This window comes from Catharus ustulatus, chromosome 1 (assembly GCF_009819885.2).
Source record: "Catharus ustulatus isolate bCatUst1 chromosome 1, bCatUst1.pri.v2, whole genome shotgun sequence".
Classification (NCBI taxonomy): Eukaryota; Metazoa; Chordata; class Aves; order Passeriformes; family Turdidae; genus Catharus; species Catharus ustulatus.
Genome location: NC_046221.1, coordinates 1,489,903 through 1,502,128, shown reverse-complemented (window position 1 = coordinate 1,502,128; position 12,226 = coordinate 1,489,903). Strand labels below are relative to the sequence as shown.

Below are 12,226 nucleotides of genomic sequence, written 5' to 3'. Positions count from 1 at the left end.
AATACTTAGCAAAGGAGATCCAGGTTGGATTTTTGGGAATATTTATCAATGTCCAGGCTGGATTTTAGAGAATATTTAGCAATGGAGGTCCAGGTTGGATTTTATGGAATATTTGTTGATGTCCAGGTCGGATTTTCAGGAATATTTAACAATGTCCACGTTGGATTTTAGGGAATATTTAGCACAGGAGATCCAAGCTGGATTTTTGGGAATATTTATCAATGTCCAGGCTGGATTTTAGGGAATAGCTAGCAAAGGAGATCCAAGTTGGATTTTCAGGGATATTTATCAATGTTCAGGTTGGATTTTCAGGAATATTTAGCAATATCCAGGTTGGATTTTTGGGAATATTTAACAATGTCCAAGCTGGATTTTAGGGAATATTTAGCAATGGAGTTCCAGGTTGGATTTTTGGGAATATTTATCAATGTCCAGGCTGGATTTTAGGGAATAGTTAGCAAAGGAGATCCAAGTTGGATTTTCAGGGATATTTATCAATGTTCAGGTTGGATTTTCAGGAATATTCAGCAATATCCAGTCTGGATTTTAGGGACTATTTAGCAACGCATCCATCCTGAGCCTGGGAACACCCAGATTGGATTTCAGGGAATATTTCTTCCCACAAAACCGACCAAGAAGAGCCACCCAGCACTCCAGGGGAATTCCCACCTGCTGGAGCTGCCCCTGGAGCTGGGACAGGAGCTGGAGGTGGCTCTGGACGTGCTCCCGGAAGGGTTTGTGGAGCGCGGCGTGCAGGGCGGGTGCCAGGGAGCTCTCCGAGATGAAATCCCGCAGGAATTCCTTCAGCACCACCTTGTGCAGCTTCCAGGCCTCGCTGGAAAATTGGGAATTATGAGAAAAGGTCATTCATTATCCCGGAATTACCACTCCGGTGTTTTCTGCGTGATGAGGATGGAGAAAGCCGTGAAAAATCAAGGAATGTGCTGCTTGTAATTTCAAGGCTTTCGTAAAAATCTGGGATTCGTGGGAATTTCCAGATTCCCACCCCTTCCCTAAACCCCTAAATCCCAGGTTTCCAACTCCAGAAGGAGCTGGGGGTGGTTGGAAAGAGGGAATCCACCCCTGGAATTGTCCAAGGTTGGACAGAACTTGGAGCAACCTGGGATATTGGGATCCATGGAAAACCAGGGAATGTGCTCCTGATAAATCACATTTTCATTCCCTGCTTCCACACAAATCTGGGATAAGTGGCAATTCCCAGCCAGATTCCTCTCTCCAATTCCATCTTTTCCCTAAATCCCCAAATCCCAAGTTTCCAGCTCCAGAAGGAGCCTGGAAAGAGGGAAATCCAATCCTGGAATTGTCCAAGACTTGGAGCAACCTGGGAGCTGTCCCAGTATGGAATGAGAGGATTTTTGGAGGATTTTTGCCCAAACCACTCTGTAATTCTGGGATTCTCAGAGCTGTCCCCGTATCCCAAGGATTCCCAAGATTCCCAAGGATTTTCCACCTGCTGACCTCTTGCTCTTGCTGGCCCGCTCGAAGCCCTGGACCACGACAAAGTTGGCGAAGGTGACGAAATACCTGGAAAAAATTCCAAGGATACACAACAGGAGTTTGAGAGGGGAAATCTGGGATGAGTTTACCATCAGAATTCAGAAAATTTGGGAATTCTGGGATGCAAACAATGGAGCTGTCACACTCCAGCTCTGAGCTTGCTTCATTTTTCCAACTGAAACTCAGAATTTTCCTTTTCCATTTTATATTTGCCAAGATTTTCTTCCAAGGGTTTCATTTTCCTGGACCAGAAATTCCCAGTAAATCCTACATTTTCTCCCAGCAAATCCCACAATTTCCATGCCAATCCCACATTTCCAATGCAAACCCCGAAGTTTCCCTACAAATCCCACATTAAACCCAGGTTTAATTCCAAAAGAAATGGGAATAAAATCTCAGGATAAATTCCTTTGGAACGATCCCAATTGGAAAATCCAAACTGGAAAATCCAAACTGAAAAATCCAAACTGAAAAATCCAAACTGAAAAATCCCAACTGAAAAATCCCAACTGAAAAATCCCAACTGAAAAATCCCAACTGAAAAATCCCAACTGAAAAATCCCAACTGGGAAATCCCAACTGGGAAATCCCAACTGGGAAATCCCAACTGGGAAATCCCAACTGGGAAATCCCAACTGGAAAAGCTTTGGCTACTTTTACAGAGAAGAAAAAATCAGGAATCAAAGATTTTTATGGAATTTCTGCTCTCCATAATCTTTCATTCCTGCTGGGATCCCAGAACCAAACCCAAAGGTACAAAATTATGGAAAAAACACATCCAGAGCACTTTTCCAAGGATATTTTCCCTCTGTGGTCTCTCATCCCAGTTTTTCCCAATATTCCCACTTCCCCCTCCAGAATTCTCCCAATGGGATTGATCCAATCCCAAATATTCTGGCACTCACTGGATGTAGAGGCTGAGGAAAAGATCTCCTTTCCAGAGGATGTAAAAATCCTGGATCCCGCCGGAGTCGGAGCTGCCGCATTTTTCCCTCAGGATCCGCGAATTCTCCTCTGTGAAATTCCAGAGGGCTTGGAAGCGATCGTTGAGGAGCACCAGGAGCTGGAAATTCTCCTTTTCCTTGGGATCATGGGGTTCTGAGAGGGGAAAAATCGGGAAAAACGCCATGGGAAAGTCGGGATTTCCAAAGAATTTTGTGGAATGTGTTGTCTGTGTCAGATAAATCCTCAAAACGGAAACATGAAACTCCAGGAATTTTCCGAGTCCATGAGGTTGTTTTGGAATAAAGAAATTTAAAAATTTGGGTAAGTGGGGAGGGGAAGAAAATGGGGAAAATGGATCAGAAAAAGGGGGAATTCCAGGAATTTCTGAGTCTGTGGAGCTGTTTTGGCTGGAATAATTTGGAAAAATAGAGAGAGAAAAAAAAAAAAAAAAAAGAGAAAAATTGATCAGAAAATGGGGAAATTGCAAGGAATTTTCTGAGTCCAAGTAGCCATTTTTCCTGGAATGGGATAAATCAAATAATTTGGGAAAATACAGAGAGAAAAAAAATGGGGAAAATTTATCAGAAAAAGGGGAAATTCCAGGAATTTCAGAGTTCATGGAGCTGGTTTTGTTGGAATGGGATAAACTCCATCCTAAACTCTCTGGATGCTCATCCCAGTGCTCCAGAGGGAAAATTCCCACCCTTTTCCCAGGGAACCATTCCCAGTTTCCTTGGAGTCATCCCAAAAGGAATTCCTGGAAAGGCCCCAAGTGGGCAAGTCACGGTCAGGGATTTCCCTGGATTTGCCATTTCCCTGGAGCTCCCAACCTGTTCCCACAAATTTTCCCTGCTGGGATGAGCCTGGAATGGGAGCAGGGCCCAATTTTTGGGATTTGTGGGATGAATTTTCCATTTCCATGCTGGAAACGTTGGATTGGGAATGCTGACCCCACTGAAAACATGGATTCATCCCTAAAAACCTCCACAACATAACCCTGGACTTGTTCCCTGTCCCTTATTTTAGGGAAAACTTTCCTACAAAACTCTTCCCAGTGGGAATTCCAGCTGGAATTCCTTCTTTGATTGACTCCAAGTGGGAATTCCAGAGAAAAATTCCAGGGATTTACCTGCCTGGAGCAGAGGTTTGAGGATGAGGGCATCAATCCGGGCCAGGCAGGAGGAGAAGTTTTCCTCCACTTGGAGCAGCGATCCCAAAATTCCAGCTGTGGACATGGCCTGGAAAACACCAGGAATTAATCAAATCCCTAGAAAACACTGGGAATTAATCAAATCCCTGGAAAACAGAGCAGCCATTGATTCCATCTCCAAAGTTTTCCCTTGAATTTCTCTCCCTAAGTTTTAGCAAAGCCTCCCTGCCCTTGGCTGCATTCCCAGGTGGGGTCAATCCCAAAAATCCTTGGGAAAGTTGGGAAAGGAACAGAAAGCAAACAGCTCAAGTGGAGACAACCGAGCCAAATTTTCCCAAATTCTCCCAAATTCCCAATGATCTCTGGGTCGAAAACATCTGGAAAAGTCTGGAATTCCTCCTGGTAATCCAAATTAATTCCAGAGGGAATTAAATCCCAGAAATCCAAAGGATGAAGGAGAAATCCCTTCCCATCCTTTCCCATCCTCTCATTCCCATCCCACTCATTCCCAGCCCTCTTTTCCCAAATTCTGGACAGCCTCAGGGCCACAAAACCTCTGGAGAGTCCGGAATTCCTTCTGGTAATCCAAACAAATTCCAGAGGGAATTAAATCCCAGAAATCCAAAGGACAAAGGAGAAATTTCTTCCCAACCTCTCATTCCCATCCCACTCATTCCCAGCCCTCTTTTCCCAAATTCCCGATGGTCTCAGGGCCACAAAACATCTGGAAAAGTCTGGAATTCCTTCTGGTAATCCAAATTAATTCCAGAGGAAATTAAATCCCAAAAATTATCCAAAGGATAAAGGAGAAATCTTGTCCCACTTCTCTCATTCCCGTCCCTCTCGTTGGAATTCGGGCCCAGCTGCACTTCCTGGGATTCCAATCCCAAAAATCCCCTTTTCCCAGGAGCAGCGCTTTGGGATCGCTCCCTTCCCAGCAGTTCCGGATGCGCAGAAAGTTCCGGAACTTCCTCATTCCCGCGGCTCTCCGGAAAAACGGCGAGCAGGAAATGAGCTCAGAGCTCAGGGCACAGAAAATTGCCAAGAATGGAAAATTCACGGGGAACAATCAGCTGAGAGCACGGGAAGCAGGAAAACCACAACATCCCACGATTCCTGCAGCGTTGGGAAGCAAAATTGGGAATTCAAGGAAAATGGGGAGGGAATCATGGAGCACTTGGAGAAATGGAACCGCTTCCAGAAGAAGAAAAATGGGGAATATGAGGAAAAGTTTGCTCCAATCTGGTCTTGGATATTTCCTGGGATGTGGCAGCCATGAAATTCTGGGAATTCCATCCCAGTCAGGAATTCTGTCCCAATATCCCATCCATGCCACTCTGGCATTCTCTCTTTTCCCATCATTCCATCCTTTATCCCAAATCCTTCTCCAGTTCTCCTGGCACTTGGAAAAATCCCAGAATTTTCCCTGGAATAGTTTCCAGTCCCAATCCAAAATCAAGAACTCTCAATTGTTTTTCCACCAATTTTTTTCCCATGGTCTTCCCAAAAATCTGGGACCACCAGGAAGCTCCTCCTGTCCCATCCAACCCTTTGGATGCTCTTGGAAAACAAACCCCAAGGCAGGACAAAAACCAGGAATGCCCAGGGCTTCCAACTCCTGCTCAGCATTCCAAGGAGAATTCCCAGAGGAAATTCCCCCAATTCCCACAGGAAATTCCCACAATTCCCAAATGAAATTCCCACAACTCCCAGAGGGTATCTCCCTTATTCCCAGAAGATATTCCCCCAATTTCTGTAGAAAATTCTGCCAATTCCCAATGGAAATTTCCCCAATTCCCAGAGAAAATTTCCCCAATTCCTGGAGGAAATTCCCATGATTCCCAAAGGAAATTCCCACAACTCCTAGAGGATATTCCTGCAATTCCTCGAGAAAATTACACAAATTCGCAGTGGAAATTCCAACAACTCCCAGAGATAATTCCAACAATTCCCAGAAGAAAATCCCCCAATTCCAGAGAAAATTCCCCCAACTCCTAAAGGAAATTTCCCCAATTCCAGAGAAAATTCCCCCAATTTCTAAAGGAAATTTCCTCAGTTCCCAAAGAAAATTCCCTCAATTCCCAGAAGAAATTCCCCAGGCACTTTCCTGCCCAAAGTCTTTCCCAAGCAAATTCCAACTCGGGAAGCCCAAGGTGCTTTTCCAATGCCAATGGAATGTCAACATTCCCAAACAGGTCGGGCCTGTGGTTCAGCTAGGCTGGAATTAACCAGAGCCGGTTTTAGCAGCCAAGCCTAAACCCAGGAGCTTCCCGAGGTTAATTCCGCTCTTATTCCCCAAAAAAACCCCTCCAACTCTGGAATCAGGAATCTTCAAATTCCCACCTGTATTCCCTGATCTTCTTGAATTTCTCTGGAATTCACAGATTTTTTTTCAAAATCCACTCAGGGCAGGATTTTCGGGATAATCCTACCCACATTCCTAAAAATTCCCATTTTTCTGCCCTTTGGGGATGAAGCCATTCAGGGAGCAGCTGCACATTCCAGGAATTCCAGGGCCAAAGGGATTTTCCCTAAATAGCCTGGGCTTTAGGCCAGGCCTAAAGAAACCCGAGTTTAAACCCAGCCCCAAATTAAACCCAAATTTAAACACAACCCCAAATTAAACCAAAGCTAAAACCCAGCATCAAACCAAACCCAAACTAACCTCAAGTTTAACCCAGTCCCAAATTAAGCCCCAGTTTAAACCCAGCCCCAAACCAAACACAAACTAAACCCAAGTTTAACCCAGCCCCAAAATAAATCCAAATCAAACCACAGTTTAAACCCAGCCCCAAATCAAACTGAAGTTTAAACTCAGCCCCAAACTAAGCCCAAATCAGACTCAAGTTTAAACCCAGCCCCAAACTAAACCCAAATTAAACCCCAGTTTAAACCCAGCCCCTCCTCTGCCTTGAACTCTTTATTATTTTCAAAACGCCTCCAAAGCGCCGCTTTTCTCTCCAAACCGAGCCTTGAATCCCGACTTTTCCTGGAATTCCAGAGCTCCTGGAAAGTTTTTTTTTGGGATCGCCTCCCCCCGGACAGAAACCTGCTAAACCGAGTTTATCAACCCGGCTTTAATTCTGCATCTCCTTTCCAGTTTTGTTTAATCAGCCCTGGAATTAATTCCAGGGGAGGCTGGAAAATCCCTCCCGGCTGCACAGGACCGGGAATATTCCTGGAAAAGCCGCAAGGACAGGGTTTGAGTTTGGGACAGGGTTTGAGTTTGGGACAGAGCGAAATTCCTAAAAAACAAACGGAAATTCCTTAGGGGAAAGTGGAGGGTTTGGGGGAAAATCCGCTCCGGAACTGGATCCCGGTTCTACCTGGGGGAAAACATTCCCAAATTTCCTCTGGAGCAAATCAAGTTCTGATCCCAAAACCAACCAGGAAAATCCCAAATTTTGATGGATTACGCAGCGACCTACCTGGCATGAGGCAGTGCAGGGAAATTCCTGGTTGGAAAAAACTTCGGGAGCCGCAGAAACCCGGGAATTCTCGGGGTTCCCAAGGTTGGAATTTCTCCCTCCCATCTCTCCCTCCCACATTTGGAGGCAGAGCCCCAAATCCCAACCACCCACGGGATTACAAAACCCCAATTCTGGGGCTTCCCAAATCCCTGCTCCTCCTCTTCCCCTTTCCTTTGTTTTTGCTTGTTTTGTTTTTTTGGGGTTTTTTTCCGGGTGGGTTGGGTTTTTTTTGTTTTGGTTTGGTTTTTTTTTTTTTTCTTTTTAATCATCCCGGATTTTGTCATCCCGGATTTAGTCACGCCGGATTTAGGGGAAGTTGAAAATTTCGGGAAGTGAAAGGTCAGGAGAAGTTTTGGGGGCAGTCTCGCAGCTCCCGGCGATTTTCCAGCCCTTCTCTTTTCCCACAAAAAAATAAAAAAAAAAAAATATTGTGATTTTTTTTTTTTTTCCTCGCCCGGCTCCCTTCCATTCTCTGAAGATTCCAGGAAATCCTTGGAAAAGTTTTTTCTTCCGAGGGATGGGCAGCGCGTGATGCAGAACGAGTTTCGCTTCCTCCCAAAAACCCCAAAACCAACCCCAAACTGCCCAAATCCTCCTCTCAGGGGGCCCCAGAGCTCTTTGCTGCCTTTAACCATTTCCATCCCTCCCAAAAAATCCTAAACCCGCCCCCAGAATTCCCAAATCCGTCCCTCGGGAGCTCCCCAAGTTCCCTGTGCAGCTCAGCCCCCTTTAACTCTTTCCTTTCCTCTTAAAAAAAATCCGAAATCCGACCCCAAAATTCCCAAACCCGCCCCTCAGGAGATCCCGGAGTTCTCAGCCACCTTTAACTCTTTCCGCTCCTCCTAAAAATTCCTAAATCCGACCCCAAAAATTCCCAAATCCAGCGGTTAGAAGCTCCCAAAATTCTCTGTGCACTTCAGGCACATTTAACTCTTTCCCTTCCTCCCAAGAAATCCTAAATCCAGCCCCAAAAATTCCCAAATCCCTCGGTCGGGAGCTCCCGGAGTTCTCCGTGCAGCTCAGCCCCCTTTAACTCTTTCCGCTCCTCCTAAAAAATCCTAAACCCCACCCCAAAATTCCCAAATTCCATCGGGCAGGAGATTCCGGAGTTGTGTGCAGCTCAGCCACCAGAAATTCTTTCTCCTCCTTCTAAAAAATCCGAAATCCAATCCCAAATTTCCCGGATCCATCGGGCAGGAGATCCTAGATACCTCATCGCCAGGAATTCTCTCCTCTCTTCCTAAAAAACCCTAAATCCAACCCAAAATTCCCAAATCCGTCTCTCAGGAGCTCCCAGAGTTCTCTGCTGCACCTCAACCTTTAACTCTTTCCCTTCCTCCTAAAAAATCGTAAATCCAAACCTAAAATTCCCAAATCCATCAGTCAGGAGATCCCAGATTCCTCAGCCACCTTTAACCATTTCCCTTCCTCCTAAAAAACTCTAAAAACAACCCCAAAATTCCCAAATCCAGCGGCCACGAGCTCCCAAAATTTTCTGTGCAGTTCAGCCACCTTTAACTCTTTCCCTTCCTCCTAAAAAATCCTAAAACCAGCCCCAAAAATTCCCAAATCCTCGCTCAGGAGATCCCAGACATCTCAGCCCCAGGAACGCTCTTCCTTCTTCCTAAAAAAATCCTAAATCCCACCCCAAAAATTCCCAAATCCTTTTCTCTGCGGATCTCAAAGTTCTCTGCTGCAAATCAGCCACCAGGAATTCTTTTTCTTCCTCCTAAAAAACCTAAACCCGACCCCAAAATTCCCAAATCCAGCGGTCGGGATGTCCCGGAGTTCTCTGTGCAGCTCAGCCACCTTTAAATCTTTTTCCCTTCCTCCTAAAAATCCTAAATCCAGCCCCCAAATTCCCAAATCTCTTTGTCAGCGGGTCCCCTGGTGCATCTCAGCCACCGGGAATTCTTTTCTCTCCTCCTAAAAATCCTAAACCCGACCCAAAATTCCCAAACCCATGGGTCAGGAGATCGCAGACTCCTCAGCCACCTTTAACCATTTCCCTTCCTCCTAAAAAACCCTAAAAACAAACCAAAATTCCCAAATCGATCTCTCAGGGGGCCCCAGAGTTTTTTTTGCTGCACTTCAGCCACCTTTACCCATTTCCCCTCCCCCTAAAAAATCCTAAGTCCGACCCCAGAATTCCCAAATCCTCTCCTTCTTAAGGATTTTTGTTTGACATTCCAGCAGCATTTTTCCCTCCAAACCTTATTGAGAACTCAGACATGCGAGTTGCAAAAAAAAAATTCCCAATTTCTGGAATCACCAGATCCAGAATCCCGGCTAATCCCAATAGGATTTCCACTCCTTTGCTCCAGGACAATCCAAAGTTTTGGAAAAGGAGCTCAGAATTTCCTGGAATTTTCATGGATTTGCTCTGCTTTTAAGATCTGATGCTGTAAAAATACGGGATTCCCTTATCCAGGAGATTCCTAAAATGGAGGAATCTGTTCCAAGCGTGGAATTCTGTGCCTTGCAAGCCCAGAATCCTGGGATGTTCCTGGGAAACCAGGATGGAATTCCCTGTTTAATTCCAGGAAATTCCATTTGAAACCAGGATGGCAATTCCTATTTAGTTCCAGGAAATTCATCTGGAAACCAGGATGGAATTCCATGTTTAACTCCATGAAATTCTATTGGAAGCCAGAATGGAATTCTGTGTTTAATTTCATAAAATTCAACTGGAAACCAGGATGGAAATTCATGTTTAATTCCAGGAAATTCAACCGGAAACCAGGATGGAATTCCACGTTTAATTCCAGGAAATTCCGTTTGAGGCTTTCTCCAGCCTCCCGTTGGGATGAGCAGGAGGATTTGGGGAAGGGTGGGAATGAAAAGCCAGAACATGCCAGGAGAGGCTGGAATTCTGTGGGAATTCAGCTGCAGCTCCTGGGGCACTTCCACCCCGTGGCTGCCGCTGGAATTCTCCCGGGAAGTTACGGAACTGGTCCGGCTTGACTGACAGGCACCAGGAATATTTTATTCCTGGGGAATTCTCAGCCCTTGGAGGGGGATCAAGGATTTGGGATCAAGGATCCAGTTGGGATTTGGCCCTTTCCAGCTTTTCCAAGGGCGTTGTCTGAAAATTCCATGAATTATTTTTCCTGTGGTCTCATGGAGTTGGTGGCCTTGGAGTGACCTTTGCATCCGTATTCGACCTTTCCCAAATCCTTATCCAACCTTTCCCATCCTTATCCAACCTTTCCCAGATCTGCATCCAGCTTTTCCCATACAAATCCAACCTTCCCAATCCATATCTGACCATTCCCAAATCCATATCCAACCTTTCCCATCCTTATCCAGCCCTTCCCAATCCATATCCAACCCCTCCCATCATTATCCAATCTTTCCCAGATCCATGGGGACAATCTGGATCTGTCCCACTGGGGTGGAAGCCACTTCCAAAGGTGAGGGACATCGGCTCTGGAATGATCCATAAAAAAAGGGATCCTCCAGGGTCATCCCAGGACATCCCAAAACATTTCTGGGAGCGTTATCCAAACATTCCTTGAGCTCCATCACCACCCAGAGAGACCAAATCCCCTCATCCCGGGGAATCCCAACATTCTACCCAATTCCCAACATTCCATTGGGACCAGGATTTGGGAATATTTATCCACTGTTCTATCCCATTCCTGATATTCCACCAGGAATTCAGAGATTTGGGAATATTTATCCCACCATTCTATACTATTCCAAATATTCCATCCCACTCAGGGATTTGGGAATATTTATCCCACTGTTCTATCCCATTCCCAACATTCCATCAGGAGCTCATAGATTTGGAAATATCTATCCCACCATTCTATCCCATTCCTGATATTCCATCAGGAACTCAGGGATTTGGGAATATTTGTCTCACCGTTGTCTCCCATTCCTGACATTCCATGGGAACAGGATTTGGGAATATCTATCCAACTGTTCTATCCCATTCCCAATATTCCACCTAACTCATGGATTTGGGAATACTTATCCCACCATTCTATCCCATTCCTGATTTTTGATCTATCTTGGGGATTTGGGAATATTTATCCTACCATTCTCTCCCATCCCAAACATTCCATGGGGAACTCAGGGATTTGGGAATATTCATCCCACCATTCTATCCCATTCCCAATATTCTGTCAGGAACTCGGCGATTTGGGAATATTTATCCCATTGTTCTATCCCATTCCCAACATTCCATGGGAACCAGGATTTGGGAACATTTATCCCATTGTTCTATCCCATTCCCCATATTCCATCCAACTCAGGGATTTGGGAATATTTATCCACTGTTCTATCCCATTCCTGATATTCCACTAGGAACTCAGAGATTTGGGAATATTTATCCCACCATTCTATCCCATTCCTGATATTCCATCAGGAACTCAGGGATTTGGGAATATTTGTCTCACCGTTGTCTCCCATTTCTGACATTCCATGGGAACAGGATTTGGGAATATCTATCCAACTGTTCTATCCCATTCCCAATATTCCACCCAACTCATGGATTTGGGAATACTTATCCCACCATTCTATCCCGTTCCTGATTTTTGATCTATCTCGGGGATTTGGGAATATTTATCCCACTGTTCTATCCCATTCCCAACATTCCATCCAACACAGGGATTTTGGGAATATTTATCCCACCATTCTATACTATTCCCAATATTCCATCAGGAACTCAGGGATTTCAGAATATTTATCCCACTGTTCTAACCTCTTCTCAAAATTCCATGGGGAACTCTGGGATTTGGGAATATCTATCCCACTGTTCTATCCCATTCCTGATTTTCCATCCAACACAGGGATTTTGGAATATCTCTCAGAAACTAGGCACATTCCCACGGAACAGGATTTTCCAGAATTCCCAGTTTCCCACACTCCCCCGTGCCTTTGGATCCTTTCCGAAACCTCCCAAACATCGGCACAGAAATTCCCAAATCCCAAAATTCCCGAGCTGGCACCACCCAATCTCCACAACATCCAGGGGATCAAATCCCACAGGATCCCTTCCCGAACAATTCCAGAGGCATCTCCCAATAAAATTCCCTCTCACCTCAGGATTAGCCGGATTCCAGATCCATGGGAATGGGAAGAGGAAAATTCCCAGCTCCAGCTCCGCTCTGGACTCAAATCCAAAGGGAGGGAAGGG

The 12,226-nt window shown here is 45.3% G+C and overlaps 1 protein-coding gene across 5 annotated transcripts in view; it reads right to left on the bottom strand.

Moving 5' to 3' along the window:
- Positions 1-12,226, bottom strand: part of ALS2CL (ALS2 C-terminal like) — a 39,263-nt gene that overhangs the window by 24,112 nt on the left and 2,925 nt on the right. For 2 of the 5 annotated variants that reach the window (XM_033063742.1, XM_033063732.1), the window contains exons 2-5: positions 3,593-3,701; positions 2,424-2,616; positions 1,480-1,545; positions 670-835 (exon numbers count right to left, since the gene is read on the bottom strand). In XM_033063742.1, the coding sequence (XP_032919633.1) occupies positions 670-835; positions 1,480-1,545; positions 2,424-2,616; positions 3,593-3,698 (531 nt within the window). In that variant the 5' untranslated portion in view covers positions 3,699-3,701. Of the gene's footprint in view, positions 1-669; positions 836-1,479; positions 1,546-2,423; positions 2,617-3,592; positions 3,702-4,436; positions 5,311-7,041; positions 7,287-12,226 lie in introns of those variants that run through there. The other 3 variants (XM_033063716.1, XM_033063707.2, XM_033063726.1) reach the window with 3 other exon arrangements.